At 41.7% G+C, this 17,430-nt stretch overlaps 1 protein-coding gene and 1 long non-coding RNA gene across 15 annotated transcripts in view; one reads left to right on the top strand and one right to left on the bottom strand.

Annotated features, from left to right (window-relative positions):
* The window catches only part of LOC138920313 (FERM domain-containing protein 3-like), an 80,450-nt gene that overhangs the window by 59,754 nt on the left and 3,266 nt on the right, over window positions 1–17,430 (top strand). For 8 of the 13 annotated variants that reach the window (XR_011431274.1, XR_011431273.1, XR_011431272.1 and 5 more), the window contains one exon: window positions 4,189–4,286. Coding sequence is in view for 4 of the 13 variants with exons in the window: in XM_070248371.1 (XP_070104472.1) it covers window positions 4,189–4,286 (98 nt within the window). In the remaining 9 variants the exon portion in view is untranslated. Of the gene's footprint in view, window positions 1–4,188; window positions 4,287–4,808; window positions 4,979–17,430 lie in introns of those variants that run through there. The other 5 variants (XR_011431264.1, XR_011431265.1, XM_070248369.1 and 2 more) reach the window with 2 other exon arrangements.
* Window positions 305–17,385, bottom strand: LOC111772070 (uncharacterized). 2 transcript variants are annotated; one of them, XR_011431289.1, is made up of 7 exons: window positions 17,204–17,362; window positions 12,799–12,973; window positions 11,067–11,224; window positions 6,624–6,661; window positions 4,967–5,089; window positions 3,842–4,201; window positions 305–561 (listed from the first exon to the last, which is right to left on the bottom strand). It is a non-coding gene; the product is annotated as an uncharacterized lncRNA (long non-coding RNA). The 2 variants fall into 2 exon arrangements; XR_011431288.1 differs by lacking the exon at window positions 305–561 and adding an exon at window positions 2,734–3,131 and having other exon boundaries at window positions 17,204–17,385.

Raw genomic sequence — 17,430 nt, 5'->3', positions numbered from 1 at the left:
GCTGGTGCTTGGGGGCGGGGGCAGGCTGTGCATGTGGAAGGAGGGACACGTAGATGGTGGACATCAGGAGTGGTGTTGATATTTTGCAATCTGGCCAGCTTGCTTTCTATTTAATTGAGGTAAAATTCACATAACATAAATTAATTTCACCAATTCAAAGTGTCCAATTCAGTGGCATTAAGATCATGCACAGTGTTAGGCAACCATCCCCACTATCTACTTCCAGAACATTTTCTCGTCACCCAAAAAAGACACCCCAAAGAGACTCTGGTTCTGGACATTTCATAGAAATGGAGTCATACAGTACGTGGCTTTCGCCTGCTATTTCCTTGAAAAATTTACTCGTTTATTTCATAAGTTCCTCGTCACTTCCTACTATCTACACAGCCCAGGGGCGGGGGCTGTATGAGTGACAAAAAAAAAAGAGAGAGATTCATCCTGCCCTCTGGGTGCTGACAGTGTGATTAGGAAGATCAAATCAAATCCAGACTAATGCCAGGCATTATTTTGTCAGGTCCCCAAACAGCTCACTTTTCTCATTTGTTTTCTTTAAAATCTTATCTGGAAGATAAAAGTTGAATATATGTCACAATATAAATTAAGGATGGATCTTTTATTGTTGAGAAGAGTCTCATTTGAAACTGAGTACAAAGTTTTATTTAATCACCCTGGTTAAACCCCTCTCAACTAAATTTACTGGCATTTTCCTTCATTTGACTAAATAGCTAAGGTATGAGTACTAGAAAATTGCGAACATTTTTTTTCCTAAGACAATTAAGACAATGCCGTGTCCTTGCACAGGTAGAAATGGACTTTTGTTATTCAACACAGTCCTTAGAATTCAAAACGAATCTAGAATCTGTGGAACAGACCTCATACTTATGGTTTAAACCCCATCTTGAAAGTGTTTAGTTTTTCTCTTTCATAAATTGTAAATTTATTGTAAGATTAATCTAAAATCTAAGAAGAATTTAACATGTGAGAAATTAAAACCACATTCATGACCATGCTTAGGGGTAAAGACACATTGAGAAAAGGTTGGTTTAAAAGAAGAAAACAACAAAAATACATTTATCTCTCCATTTACACAGTCATCTTTACAATCCTTTAGATTTGTGGGGGGTTTGTAAATGCTATATAAATCTGAGTGTAATCAAAGTATGCTGGTTTTCCTTTTATAGTAAGAACCATCTTTGAATTCAAACTAGGAGAAAAGCAAAATCATTAACAGTGACACAAAGATGTAGGCCCCAGATCCTCTTGTGATTTTGTTCCTTAATCCTTTCATGCAAGAGTGATACTAAAGCAAGATGCAGAATTATTATTATTTTGGGTGGGGTGGCTATTACATTAAAAATGAGCATCTGAACATGAAGCCATTTGTAAGGCACAGTGATTATGCTGAATCCACAATAACCCATGGTCATCTCTAGAGAACACTGATATGAGCAGGGACCTGTGCTTGGATGTTGTGAAAGCTGATTTTGTTTTCTCAGGAAGCTTTCTTCAAACTTGATTTCTGAGTTATGTGATTAGAACTCAAACTTCTCGTTCATCAGTAAATAGTTATTTGAATCTATTTTTCCCTACTAGACTCATCAAAGAGTGGAAAGGAATGCTTTTATGTTCCATGCATACATTCAGCAAGTAGAAAAGAAACCCCCTGGCCTTTGGCCTGAGTAGTTTACAATCTTTAAAAAACGAAAGATTCGATCACTTCAAGTGTTTGTGTGACACTGATACTCTGAATGGTCTAGTGCCTTGGCCCTCAAAGCAAGATCCCCAGACCCACAGCCATCAGCATCCCCTGGGAACTTGCCCCTGCCCCAGTTCTGGCATGCTGCCCAGCAATTTGTATTTTCATATGCCCTCCAGGGAATTTTAAAGCATGTTGAAATTTGAGAACTCTAAAGCAATTTGGATTCTCCAAAGCATTCGTTTTTTCAGCAGATATTACCGTGTACACTTCAGTGGGTTTAGTATGTTCGCAAAGTTGTGCCACCATCACTACAATCTAATTCCACAAAATTTTTATCACCCCAGTAGGAAACCCAGTGCCCAAGTGGTCATTCCCTATTCTCCCCTCCCCCAGCCCCTGGCAGCCACTAATCTACTTTCTGTCTGTATAGATTTGCTTATCCTGGACATTTCAAATAAATGGAATCATATAATATGTGGTATGTTGTGACTGGCTTCCTTTCACTTAACATTTTCAAGTGTCATGCATGTTTTAGCATCTATCAGAACTTCATTCCTCTTTATGGTGGAATAATAACCCATTGTATGGATATGCCACTTTCTGTTATCCATTCATCAGTTGGACATTTGGGCTGTTTCCACCTTTTAGCTATTATGAGTAATTCTGCTGTGGACATTTGTGCACAAGTTCTTGTGGGGACCCAGATTCTGATTTATTTGGGTCTGGGGTAGGGTCCGCAGTCTTGGTATCGTTCAGAAACTCCCCCAGGTGGTTCTCATGTGCAGTGAGGGCTGAGAACCACTGGTTTAGAAGCTTATTACTCAACATGTGGCCCATGGGCCTGCAGCACAACATCACCAGGGAGCTATAAATGTGGGCTCTCATGCCCACCCAGACCCGCTGAACCAGAACCCACGTTCTAACAAGATCTCTTCACATGCTCAGTGAACTGTGAGAGGCACTGGTTTAGAGAGCTGCTCTGGTCCTTATCTACCAAGCGTGATGTTGTTCCTCTGACAAAATTCACACCGAACTCCAGATATGAAATTTATTAGGGACAGCCTTTATCCCCTGCACACAATTCCATACAAAGTTGGGGACAGAGAGTGACATCTGAGCCTCCACCGTGTCCCCAGTGCCCAGCACAGTGCACGTGTAAAGCAGGTGAGATAAAGATTTATCAAATGGAAACTCCAGTGAGCACCTGAACCCTGCAGGATGTCCAGTGTGCTTTAAGTGAACCAGCACCCAAAGAGGACGAGCTCCAGCGCCCCGGGATGGCAGCGCCTATGTGATCTTAGCACGTTAATCACACTCTCTGGATGGGGTTGTGCACGTGGCTCCTCACAGGCTGAGTGAAGATCAGATTATGTCAGCACTGGGGGTGGTAACTGGGACCAGTTGAGTCGTGTCCCCTCCCCAACCCAAGAACCTGGAAAGAAAAATAAGGATTGGTCTCTGAGAGTTAAACTCTCTGATAAACACAGAAGAATCTGTAGACATCTGCAAAGTTACTTTAGTCAGAAACAGGAGACCGGGGCCTGAGCCTTGACTGAGAGGATCAAACTGGCAGAGAAAGATGAGGAAATCTGAGGAGGGCTCAAGCAGTGTGGAAGACAGAAGGGGCAGTGACGAAGGAGCCAGGGAGTGCTGACTGGCCTGTCCCTCCCCTGGCTGAATCACGTATTTTTTGTTTGGCGCTACAGTGTTTTCAAAAACGGAATTTGTTGCGACATTTAAAAGTCAAAGGATTTCACTTCTAAATCCTGTCTCTTTGGTTTTCTGGAAAAGCTGCACGCCATTGGCCTGCCTTTCTACAGTGATCCTGGGCTGCAGCTGCATAGGACGACCCCTTCACAGGGGCCAGTGCTCTCCATCCTGCCTCCTGACCCCCTCAGCCTGCCCATTTCACTCACTATCAGGTCTGCCTGGCTCTGTGGGCATCTGAGTTGGTGTCCCTGGAGAGGGGAGAGGACGTTAAAGAGATGACAGCTCTAGCTGTGAAGACACTGGCTTCTGGCCACATAACAAAGTCTTTCTGACATTGACTAGTGTGAGTCTGTCTGCCCCTAAGACTGGTCCCCATCTGACTGAGTCCCTTTCCTGACTCTCCATTTCACACAGAGCCTGGGCAGCATGTACCTGAAGTGCGGGTGGTGGTGACAGTGGCTTTGGTTGTCATCATGTGGGTGTTCCTGCCAGGGACAGTGGCTGCTGGGCCCTGTGGCTTTCCTTGGTCCTTCTCGTGTCTCTTTGGAAACAGCTAGCCACCAGCTTTGGAAGCTGCCACAGACACTTCAGATTTTCTGGATTCCGAGGGCCCCTCTCAGGTTCCTCTGCTTGCCCTCCGAGGGGCTTGGCATGTCTCGGCCACTCCTCGGAGCTGGGTAGGGCTCTGGGGACCCAGGTGGATAGGCACGAACAAACCTTCCTCTTCTTCCAGGCCTCAGCCAAAACTGAGGGCAACTCTTTCCCCTTTTGTATTGCAGGTACCTCCTCTTCCTGCAAATTAAAACAGACATTGTCCACAGCCGACTGCTCTGCTCCTTTTCAGATGCTGCCTCCCTGGGTGCCTGTATCATTCAAGGTGAGTGTGGCCGCAGCTGCCCACCCCACCATTGCACTGGACTGTAGAGCTCTGGCTGTTCAGCCTCCCTCCTGCCCGACCTGTGCCCAGCCTGCCCATGTCTATCATTTGAGGCCAGGCAGGGCTGGGGACTTAGCAGCAGAGCCCTACTCACCTTCCCTCTGAAGCCAGTGGGGTCCTGGGGAAGGCTGAGCTGGGATGGTCACAGGGGCCTCTGCAAGAGCAAGGGGTCCTCAAGGCCCCGTGGTGGAGCTCAGAGTCTCTCTTTCAAATGGGATGGAATGTGTGACTTTATAAGAAGCTCTGAAGGAACATGGGGTGTTCTGTGCTCTGAGCTCCAGCTGCCAGCTGTGGGCCTAATGGGTATGTTGATGAGGGAAAGTATGTCCAGGGAGATAGGTGTCAAACAGGTGTCATTTCAGACATTTGAAATGAAGTGTCAAAGCATTTATATATATATATATATTCATAGGTGTAGTATGTGTACATATGTGTACATGGACACTGTGTTTCATTCTTCAGCTTTTCTAGCCACCTGGCATGGAGAGGAGAGCACCGGGCCACTGTCTGTTGTACCTCGGTTTGAAGCTTACTTCTCATTTCCTGGTGATTTCACACCTGACAAATTATTGAAGCTCCTAAGTTTCAGATTCTTCATATATTAAATGGAGTGATCCTACCTCCTTCACTGCCATGTGAAGATTTCGTGAGGCTTATTTTCAGGGTTCAACGAGCCCCAGAGGGTGGGGCAGTGGGAAACAGCAACTGTCTTTGACCCAGGGTGGGCTTCTGGATGTTTCCACCTGTAAGAAAAAGCTGTTTAATGGAAAAGCCGGAGGCAGTGCATTACCATGAGGATGGCCCATATGTACAGTACTGTACGTGTATTTCCTTTATAGTTGAATCTCCATCAAAATACCCAAAAGATGTCAGTCGATAAATATTAATATATCTCTTACCCTCAATTAGGTATTTACATTTTCAAAGATGGCTCTTTTTTAATTAATTATTTATTTATTTATTGCAGTAAGATTGGATTATAACATTATATAATTTTCAGGTGTACATCGGAACATATTTCAAATTCTGTGTAGATTACATCATGTTTACCACCCAAAGACTAATTACAATCCACCAAAGAGGGCTCTTAAAGACCAAACGGTCTTTAATGCTCAAGTAATGATTCTGTAACAGTAAAACTTGAAGCATCATGAGTAATCCAACAACTTTACTGGACAAGGGAAGCAGTTTCTTCTGAAACTAACCCTGACTATTACCTTCCCAAACACTTAAGAAACAGTCTTTGTCGATTAAGATAGTAGTGGCTTACCAGCTGTCCAGTCACCAAATCAAACATGTTTCTCACCATTTTAACACAATACAAATTGTTGTGTCATTATAAGCTTATCCAGTGGATTTAGTTAACTAAGTTTCTTCTAAGTGAGTTTACACAAAGCCTCACTCTTGAGAATCTCAAATAAAACAAGAAACGCACATCTCTTGGTCACCCACTCTAGTTATTGTATGGTGCTAGATGCTGGGAACACTAAGAAATATAAGACAAGAAGACACGGTTCCTGTCCTGAAGGAGTTTGCATGGTCAAAACAAAAATAAGTAGTAAAGCAAATCATCATGTGGCCAGTATAAATCTCCACAACAATGCAGTAACACACTCACCAGAATTACTGGTTTCCCACTGCATTTAGAATAAAGACAAGAATTCTTCACAGGCCCTCTGAAAACCCATATGCCCTATGTGACAGCCTTTCTCTGCCATAAGTCCACTTGCTCTCTCTGCTCCAGAGATACTACCCATGTCTCAGTCCCTTATTCTTACTATATGCCCTCCCACCCCAGGGCCTTTGAACAGGCCTTTTCCTGAGCCTAGAAGGCTCTTCATTGCCCTTTCTCTCTAGAGAATTCCTTTTCACAATCAAAACTCAGATCAGTTGTTACCTCCCACCCCCATTATATGCTTTCATTGCCCTCATATGCCTATCCTTCTTGGTATTTTTCACTTTAGCAAATCCTTTACTCATTACATAATTATTTAATTAATATAGTTCTCTCTACTCAAAGCTCCATGAGGTAAGGATCATGTCTATTGTTTGCTTGTCACTGAATCACTAATGCTTAGCCTATAATAGGGCCTCAATAGATATTTGTCTGAATAAACAGGTGATTGAATGAATATGTGGACTTATATAAATAAGTTAATCCATATCTTTTTTTATTTGATAATAATCATTTAATATATAGTTATTAAAAGTTTCAAGTTCACTCAGCAAATATTTATAAAATCCCTGCCATGTACCCGGCACTCTGCTGGCACTTACCATACAGATGAAGACACTGTCCCTGTCCTTGCTGCCCCCTGAAAGAGACAGATGAGTAAACAAATAATTACAACATGATACACATTGTAGGTAAGAGATATCCAGAGTGCGATGAGAGCACAGAGGCAAGAATTAACTCTGCCTCGGGAAGCGGCAAAAGACAGACTTCTAAGGAGGTGGCCTTTGAGCTCTTGAAGAAGAAATAGAAGTGCAATAGGCAAACTAGTGAGAGAAGCCATTCCATGCAGAAGATGGAATGTGAAAAAAGTCAACAGTTTTGAAGAGCTTGCTACATCCTGGAAGAGCGGATAGTGAGGCACCACTGTGCCCGAGAGTGTGTGGGAAGGGAATGACTTGAGATGGGGTGGAAACTGTGGGCTGAGGTGAAGAGACGAGGACACGATAAATCTGAGGTTAGAACAACACACCCAAGTGGGACTGAAAGGCAGTTAGTGGGACGTACAGAATAAAGGTTGGGAAGGTGATCAGAAAGAGAGAAAAGCCTTCACGGGAATCATGGGGGATGCGTGGGAATTAGGGACTCCCATCTCTGGTCTCCTTTTCAAAATCATATTTCATAGTACAGTGTTTCCCACACTTCCCTATGGACAACAGTCACATGGCTGTTAAAATGCATATTCCAGGGACATATCTCAACCCCCTGAATCAGCATCCCCAAAGGAGAAGCCTGGAAATCTAATGTTTAACCAACACCCCAGGTAACTCTTAGTATCAGGAAAGCTGGAGACACATTTCCGAAGGGAACTCCCATTCCTCCCTCAGGTGAGCTCAGCATCCTTTCCCAGCTCTGTCTGTTGGCCTGTCAGGGATGCGGCTGTCCAAGAAAACATCAACTTCCATTAACAACTTACATAATGACCTTTTCCCTAATATAATGATCAAACACAACTGTGCTACCACAGGGAAAATAAGGGGTAGACAGTATATCTTTGGAGAACTGCACATACTACTGGAGGAAAATTTCAGCCATTTATGCTCAAAAGGTAGGGAAACCAGATGCTGTGCAGAAGGAAGAATGCCTATGAACTTCCTCCACGTGTGCAGAGGCTGTGGGTGATTTGTTAGGCCTCTACATCCATTTGCTTCTCCCCAAGTGACTAACTATCAATTAAATCACCAGTTGAGGTCCCAAGAGCTGTGTGGCTGACTACAGAACAAGTGAAATTCTTTCAGCACTTAGTTGTTGGGCTTTTCACTGACAGAGAATGCAGAAAGGATGTATACACATCACACAGCCAGTCTGAGTTTATCTCACCCCGTCTTGAGCAACTAAAGTCCTTGAGCAACTAAAGACTCGAGAAGCCAGTGTGATAGTGCACACGAAAGGAACTGGCAAAGGCGTAGTAGACTGAACCTGGCGTCAGTTTTCCTTCATTTCTATTCTGCCAGCTTGGCAGAAGTTTATGTCAGATTAGCCATCGTTCTTTGAGACTATTTCAGCTCTGGTTCACCTGTAATTTTTCCTTTATCTTCAAGCAAGTTTAATATTAAAGGTTTGTTTCCCTTTAAATTCCAAAGCCCTTAATCTGTGTGAATGAGACAGTGAGGTTCAGCTGTGGGCATTTTAGTTTTGATCCTTTACTATGTGCGTATAACAGAAACTATAAATGTATTCATATTCAGAAGCTATGAATGTGTTGTCTTTTAATGACTGTTTGCTTTAATTCAGTTTAAATTACTCAAATGCAACAAAAGTGTTATCAGTTGAGATTATTTCTGTGGCAAGTAACAGAAAAGCTATTCAACTGGCTTAAACAATTAAAGGAATTTACTGGCTCCTGTAACTGAGAAGTCCATAGAATTTTCATGGCTTGGTCCAGGCATGGTTTGGTCCAGGCACTGGCTCAATTTTTCTGCAGTTCTCTCAGTTCTGTGTGCCTTCAGATGTTGGCTTTGTTCTTGGGCTGGCCTCATAAAATGACTGCCTTTAGCATTCATGGTGGCTTTGTATTCGTATCCAAGGGCAAAGCAAAGGCCAAGGCCAGCTTGTAGAACCATCATACAAAAGTCCCAAGCCTCGCTCTGATTGGACCACTCGGATACACCCTCTGTAGCTACGGGCATGTTATGCTCTGATTGGCTTACACTGTGTCAATCACTATGACAAGAAAATGGGATTATTCTGAGTGGCTTAGACCAAGCAGGGGCCCTACTCTGGATCTGAAGATAAGTTTCACCCCTCCTAAAGTTCACGGTTGTCACTCAAGGAAGCTGAAATGGATGTTAGAGGAACAATTTCAGTGTCTGCTTCAATTAAACAATATTTTTAGCAATTTCAATTTAGTACAGTGTTCCTAAATGCCTATTTTTCTTTTGGAAATTATTGTTTATTTCACTACATTGAACTCTTTCCAAATGCAACATACTTTAGCACCCAAGGGCAATGATTGGCTGAGAGTCATCTAACACAAGACAAGACGTTAGCAAGAATTTCAGGACATCCAGGTCAGTGGTGGTCTTATTTCTTATTCTTTCTCTCTCTCCACTTTCCCTTATTTTTCTCTCCCTCTATTTTCTGGCTAGCTTTTCCTTTTTCTCACTTCTTTCCTTCCATCTACAGTCCTCTTTTTCTTTTCTTAATATGCCTTTTAATATATGCAAACACAACAGGATGTGAGATTAGACATTTCCTCACATCTCACAATTTTAGCTAAAGACTCAAAGCCTTTGAAACAGGTGACAGTATCCTCCTAGGGAGACACTAGACACAGCCTCCCAGGAATTATTAAAAGGGGCCAAACACGCCCAGTCCCGTTGCCTAGTGGTTAAATTCAGAACACTCTGTTTTGGTGATCCGGGTTCAATTCCTGGGCACAGACCTACACCACTCGTCGGCAGCCATGATGTGGTGGGGTCCCACATACAAAATAGAGGAAGACTCTCACAGATTTTAGGTCAGGGTGAATCTCCTTCAAAAAAAAAAAAAAGGGAGGTGAGGAAGACAAAGTCCTAAAGAAAAGTTAGTTGTGGGAACATTTTTTTAAAGTTATACCACATTTTAATGTAAAGAAAAAAGCTATTTCCTAACTGTACCCTACTGAATTCAGTTTATGTAATAAACTTACTATATGAATACAAAGCATCATGTATGTATCTTCAACATACTTTCTGTGAACACACCTAAATAATGCATCAGTCATGTCCTGCAGGAAACAGGGAATGTTCAAAGAGAGTGACTGAGGAGTTTACACAGATGTGGGCAGGGCTAAGGGGTAAGGAACCAAGCAAAGATGGTGAATCCCTGAGCTAGCAACAACTGGGAGACCTTAGCACCCCTTTGCCTGCAGGGAGACAGGCGAGGGAGTGGCTGCCCTAGCCCAGAGAGGGATGGAGCTGAGCTTCTCTCTGATCTGCTGGCACCTCAGACATCAGGCGGCAAGGAAGGTGCTGAACACAGAGCAGGATGGAGACGGGTGAAAAGCCCATTGGGGTTGGCAAGTGGCAGATGTTCAGCACATATAATATATTTCAATTTCTAAATTCTGACAAATATAATTGTAATTGATATATAGATGACTCAAATTACATAAGACTGATGATAAAGTAGAATTTCCCCATTGAGTCTCCTGGCAAAAATGGAATTATATTCCTCAAGGAGAAAAAATTAACCTCAGGCCAATGAAATTAGCCTTAAGAGTATAAATAATGGATTTACACAGAAATAGTATTCACCGAAAATGAATACAGAGAATCATATGATAAAAATTAATCACCCAAACAAATCTGCAAATAAAAATGCTGAAAACGAAAGCTGAAGAAACAACAACCCCATGTGAGCTCAGAAATGGAGGCCACAGCCTCAGCCCACCTCACCCACATGGACACGTCTGCACGGACCATTAAAGTACTGGCTCTTTTCACATCTTTGCTAAGACAGACCCTCAATGCTGTATTTGTTGACATCTGAAGTCTAAAATCATGACAAAATTGTCTATACTCCTAGGAAAACAGAAATCTTAGTCCTTATTAATATCTCAAAGAATCACTGTTTGCATTCTTATTTTGTGAATTTAAAATGGGCCACTTAAACTTTCCAGGTCTTTGTTCTTCTCACTGATGAGATAGGGAAGTGCGATTTGTTCAACTCTGTCCCCAGTGTGACCTCTCGTTAGTTCCCACATTCCAATCATCTCAGTCTCTGTCTCTTTCTAAATTCAACTCAGCACAGAATTTTGTGTTCCGCTATTGCTGTGGAAAAGTTTCTTCCCTGTCCCCACAACACACACACACACACACACACACACACACACATGCACACACACTTGCAACACACTCCCACTCCTATCACTGTCCAAGGAAATCCTTCAAGGTCTAGTTTAAATGTTAATATCTTCTCTCAAACCCTCGCTAATCTCGCCCTGTACCCCACTCCCCACCCCCAGTCTGGCCAGTACAATTGAACATCCTCTCTCCCCTGCTCACCTAGCACTCAGTCTCCAAACTGCAGAATGGTCCTCATCCCCTTACAGTTAGCTGTTCTGGTGAACATCTTCCCGTTAGATTGTTCGATCTTGGAGGAAGAAACAGTGCCATTTATCTCTGTATCTCCAGCAGCAGAGGAAGAAGGTTCATAATTTATGCTGAAAGAAGGGGAAAAAATATCTGAAAAGGTTTTCAAGGTGTCTTAAAGGTTTTGTAAGCAATAGAAATAACCCCCACGCCCTCCCCTCTGCTCCACTGTTATATCGGGGCCAAGCCACAAGGAGACAGATGGTGGACATCTGGGCTGCCCGCTTCGAAACTGGCTTCCCGCTTGACCCAGAAATCAGGTCAAGGCCCAGAATCCCTTTAAGATAAATATAAGAGCAATGTGTAATAAATTAAAACCTCCTTTTCCCACTTAACTCTTAGCCAAGTTCTATAGGTCAAGTTAAAATGTGAAGTAGTCAGGAATACAGACACAACATTTGGTTTTTATAATGGCACAAGTACCCCCCTGTGCTGCTGTCAAGACATCCAGTGCCATTCAGGTTTGGAGGACCACCTTGCACATTTGGGATACTTCTAAATCAAGCAGTGAAAGGCTATCCTGTGTAAATTTAACACCTTCATGGCAAATTTGTTTAGGGCTTCCATGTGCCAGATGATACTTTTGATTCCTAATTGGGGAAGCAAAATTGAGGCAAGATGATCATACCAGTGGAAGATGGAACGGGTCTAGCATTGTCGTAGGTTGGCTCAGTTAGCAGGAAGAGATATAATGAGTGTAGTTCTACCTTGCATCCAGACGAAGCCTAGGGTGCATCGTCCAATCCATCCAGGTGGCAGCCAAGGCCATACGTTGGAGCCACGAAGCCACTGAGTGCCATTAGGGGCTAACCAATGTACGCTGGACCATCTATCCCAGTGAGTCCCAAACCATAGTATTTTTTTTTAAGGCTATGATATAAGAAGATATATAGCTGGGAATTTGTCCCATATGTTGGGTGCTATTAGGCCACGTATCACAAGTGTGATTGGTTTGTTCCCAAAACAGAGTGGCCTTTTGACTCAGTTGACCACTAGTAGGAGTGAGCCAAATATATTCATCCCAAATTTGATATAATCTATCCTGCGTGTATTGGTAGGTTGGGGACTTTACCTTTGGAACTCACTGTTTGTGATCCACCTGTGACAATGAGAATTTAGTTAGTATTTGGGCAGTAGAGTTGAAGGAAAAGGTGTGATTGTGGCCAGGAACCTTCCAGGTACCAGAGACTGACAGCCACAGGGAGACGTTATGATTAGTAAAAGATGAATCTTGTAGAAGAGAAGAGCTAGAATCTAATACCCATGAATGTGTACTATAGCTTCTACTGAAACATAATCTTTCTCTCTAAAATCACCCTCATTTTTACAAAAGATAGTTAAATTAAGATTAACTGGTTTGCAAAAGAAGTGTAGCTTCAATAAAACTTAGTCCAATTATTTACGTAAGTGCAACAAGAATAGCAATTGATCATACAAGCTTTTTAAAATCTGCTTTGCTGGAACTTTTTATGTAACCTCAGATTGAACTTTAAAGGCCTCTCAAGGCCAGAAAAGCCCAGCCAAGGACTTGCCATCAGATTTTGCCTGAAGTACCTACAGATTTGTGTGAGTTTCTCTTTTCGAGGTCCCCTAAAATGTTTCGAGGTTCCTTGCACCTGCCAGATAAGTGAGCTTCCTTACTTACCAGGTAAGATTGCTGGAATCTCTGTAAACAAGGTGCCAGGCCAATATTTACAAGTGGCTTTATTCCAGAAAGTCCAATCTGTGTTCCTGAAAAGCTGTCTTGTCATATCTGAGCCTGTATGTTTCTCTCAAATACGACATTCCAGTCAAAGCCTTGGTAATATAACCAATGTGTCCTGTTACAAGAAGAACAGATTCTTATTGAAGTTCTGCAAATAACTATATTGCCACAAAATAACCATCCTCACTCACAAAGAGTTTCCAAATTCTGGAGGGAACAGGTAGGGAGAAAAAGATAAATGTTTCAGTTCTGCTCATAAAGGTATAATTTCACCAAATTGCTGTAAGTCATAGTTAGCATAAGAGAAAAGAGAAAAAGATTTCCTTAAATCTGAGAAAACAAAACATCAAAAAAATCAACAATATTTCAAACAAAAGTCATAAAAATTATAATCATCCTCATCAGTTCATACAGTCCTGTATAATTGGTTCTTGATCTTCATCTTCTGTTAGCAGTTTTATGAGGCCATCGGTTTCTCCGTTAGAATTCTGTAATTTCTTACCCAGTTCAGTTTTATGATCTGAAAGTTGATCAGAAACTTGTATTCTAGAATCCTGTGTCAGAATCCTTTCCATGAATTTCTCTGGAGATGAAACATACATGCAAAAGCAAAAAGCATCAGAGTAAAACAACTATCTGCAAATGACAAAAGACTCAAAAGGGCAATTGACAAAGAAACTTGGCTACTTCTGTGACATACAACACTTCAAGATAATAACTGGAATTATGACTGCTAAAGAGGACAGATCAGAATTTTAGGAATGTTATATAATTTTAAAACACCTATATCAACAGCATTCTCCCACATAATACCACCTAAAAAAAGTTATAATCACTTATTTAGCAATGCTTCCCATGTAATTTAGTAGACCAAATAAACCTAATTAGTTTAGTATTTTCCTCCTTATAGGAAGAGAGAACAAACTTCTTTGAGAAGTCTCAGGGGCCCTCTGAAAATCCTCAGGGAAATTTTCTTCCTTCTACCAGGTCAAAAGAAAGCCTTCATTCAGGATTTGAATTTTTTTTGAGGGAGAAGCTTGTCAAAAATATCAAAAGTTTTAAAACATTTGTTCAAATAGGAAAAAAATGCTCACTGTGAAACATGCTCAGTATATATTCAAAATGACAACAGAAACAGTCAAAAAATCTGAGAGAGAAATCAGCCCTTCTGAACATAGGAAATTATTTTAACAAAACATAGTTTTTCTGTCTTTTAGGTAGACTTAGAGGTAAAGGAAAACCTTTTATCACCTCTTTATCAAGAGCAGACCAAAAGTTCAAGAAAATTATCCTTTTGAGAGATAAAACCAAATTTTAATTTCTGTACCAGCTTATTAAAACTCAATTACTTAATTGAATTTACCTTAATCTTAGCCAACTTGACCAGGCATAAAACTCCCTTCTGAATTTCTCTTTCACAACTTTCTTTTTACATTCAGAATTTATCCCATGCTTTCTTTCTTCCCTTCTAGTAATTTAGGACAAATTTATCTTTCTTAACACAACAAACAAAAATCCTTCCATTCTTTATAGCTTCTTTACTGAAAACATACATTTTACTTTCCTTCAATGCAGAGCTGTTTTCCTTATTAATTTCCAGTAGATTTAATTACATATATTAATTATAATTTTAGACTCTAGTAAAAACTAAAATGGCAAGCAATTACAAACTTTTATATCAGCATTCTAAGCACTTTTCATAATTTCTAGAAACATGCCACTTCACAGTAGTAAAACACAGGTATGTTTGCTAGTAGACCCAAACATGCTTTAGCCTCTCTAGAATAAGAAGCCAAAAGCAGATAACTTAGATAGATTTAGCAACAATGTTTCAGAGTTCTATCCCATCCAAAACTGACCCAGCTACTCAACAGATTTTTATCATTTCACTTAACTTAGCAAAAGTCTAAAATTTTAAGTTACCAAAAAAAATTTGGAAGCTGTTTTTTTCCCCAGGTATACAGACCATAAAACATAATTCTTGCACCCAAAAACTCTTACGCATTTTCATCTATCCAAACTATTTGTTTCCAACAATTATGTTCAGATTACCCATGAAAATTTCATGAGATATTAGACAAAATTAGCTATCATTTAAAGCTGTTATTTTTCTGATGAATTTCTAACAGACAACATGAGCTTATTTGACACATAAACCCAGGCTACATGTCTGCCTCATATCCAAATACCCACCTCTCTGAGCTGAAGCCTATTTCAATCAAATCAACAAACTTAAACAAGCTTTTGTTTACCAAGGATTAATTTATATCACGTTAACTTGAAAGACATTGGGTTAATTTCTATCACATTTTGAATTTATGTAAGCTCTTACTTTAAGCCAATTAAACAGAGCTCTTAAATTTGGCCATACCATCCAGAAGTAAAATATCACACATATATAAAATACATATAGACACACATACACAGAGTCTCCACAGCTGTTGCTTAAAAATTACTGCCAAGAATCAGATACAGTAATACAAAGCTCAGCAGTTATGAATCCAAATTTTGTTTTAAGCCTCTTTACCAATATTTGTGAAGATACTCAAGATGCTATATTTTTGGCAAGGGCACACTTATGGCCATTTTTTCCTTTTTCCCTTTTTTCTTCTCTCAGTCTTAGGAATTAGTGATGGGCTAGATAGTCCCCAGAGGATTTGCAAGCTCTTTGAGATAAGGGAAAGGAGTGGAACCTGAACCACCTCTAGAGCTGCTTTTCCAGCCTTACAAGGATTTTCCAAGGACAGTTGCTCTGGATTTCTCAGAAATTGGGTTGTAACTCAGATGACATTATAGGTTGATCTACCTGTCCAACTACATCATAAAGGCACAGAGAAACCCCTCACCCCTCAAGTTTTCTCCAAGATGGAGTTTCTGGGGCAAACTCCATTCAGTTGAAAGTGTTTCCAAATAGTTAAAATGCACCCAAGGGGTGAGTCTCTGGGGATGTTTGGGGCATTCCCTATGGTGGTAAAGCCGGTGTCTAACCGACAGTGCCTGGAGAAGGGTGCAGAGCCTGACTGCACATGTCAATGTGGTTATAAGATTTAGTCAAGTCCTACTCAACCAGGGCACTTAGTCCCTAAGCCAGCACAAGGCAAGCCAGGGAAGCAAGAGGAAAAGGCCTGGAACTGGCTGGGGTCTGGGGCTCCCAGCGCCGGGGTAGAGAGTTAAGTCCCTGGCAAAAGATTTTCAAGTTTTCGATCTTAGAGAAGGTCCAGGTTCTGTTCAGGTCCAGCCTGAACTTAACATCAACTTGGTGACAACAGAGGAAGTGACGAATGAAACAGGCAAAGAAAGGGAAAGAAGAGATCAGGCCTCTCCCTCATAGCCTCTTCTCAAGGGTTATCAAGATAAGAGTCACACAACAGTTTCATGCTGGGGCACAAAACCCCAGCAGGACAGCTCACAGAATGAATCACAGGTTTCCTATCTGCATAACCTATGCAGTAGGTGACTAAAATCCTCAGAGTCAGCTGCAAAGAGAGGGCACCCTACTTAGGGTCTCCCGGGTGATCAGGCCCGGAAACCAGAGGAGGGGCTCCCAGGGATGGAGCCTTTGACTCTTTTAAATATTTCTTTGTTTCTTGGTTGCAAAGCTTAAAAGGAGGCCCAAATGGCCACTGTAACTTTAAGAGAGATGAAAGAAAAGGGTCCATTATCTTGAAATCCCCCCTGAACCTATGGCAGCATCCTACCTGTTGTTCCTCCTGTGGGGTTTCTATAGCAAGGGGTGATGGGGCATCTCCCTGCCTCGCACATCTTGTGTACCTTCCCTATTATGCCTGGCAGTAATAGGTGCCTGTTGAATGGTCCCAGAGATATAAGAATAGAGAAAAACAGTGAAAAATTTTCTGCGGGTCTGGGGGATATTCTACCCATTTTCATCCCGGAGCCATTCTCCCAAGAAGGGGTTTCCATACTCAACCAAAGGTTACAGTTTGGTACTTTCCTTGAACCAGAGTCCCAGTTGAGACTTTCCCGTGGTTCGGAGTGTGCTCAGGAACCATAGGGAGGTATACCAATCCAGCCTCAGAAAAAGAAACCTGCTGTGGGAGTCTTGGAGCTTGGTGACCGTCCTAATGACTTAAGTGATTGACCCGTGCCCATATAAAATTTATGTATTGGAGAGAGGTTTAGGAAGGAATGGATTAATTCGTTCTTCATCACCCCCAGGCTTAAGGTACTGATTCTCTTTGGGCTGAATGCCATGGTTTGCCACATACAGTAGCCATGAGCAGCATATGTGGATTCATATGGCTGTCTGAAAAGGTTTCCAATGAAGAAATGAATTTAGATTCATCCTTGAAAAAGAGGAAGGCACAACGAAGAAAAGGGCACTTACCAGAAGTTAAGCTCTGTGTGAGAGGCATTGTTCTAGGCCAGGACCAGCAAACAGGATTCATCTCTAACCACCTGGGAGTGACTTCTTGTAGAAAGGGTAGAGAGGTTCCTGAGAGGGCTCACTGGGACTGAGTACAGTCCTGGGCTCATGGTGTCTGTCATAGACAGATGAATGGGTGACGTGCCATAAGGTGTTGCAGGAGAGCATAGCAACATTATTGCAAGGCT

This window comes from Equus caballus, chromosome 23 (assembly GCF_041296265.1).
Source record: "Equus caballus isolate H_3958 breed thoroughbred chromosome 23, TB-T2T, whole genome shotgun sequence".
NCBI lineage: Eukaryota > Metazoa > Chordata > Mammalia > Perissodactyla > Equidae > Equus > Equus caballus.
Note: the sequence above shows the minus strand (reverse complement) of the source record. Positions and strands in the feature narration are given on the sequence as shown.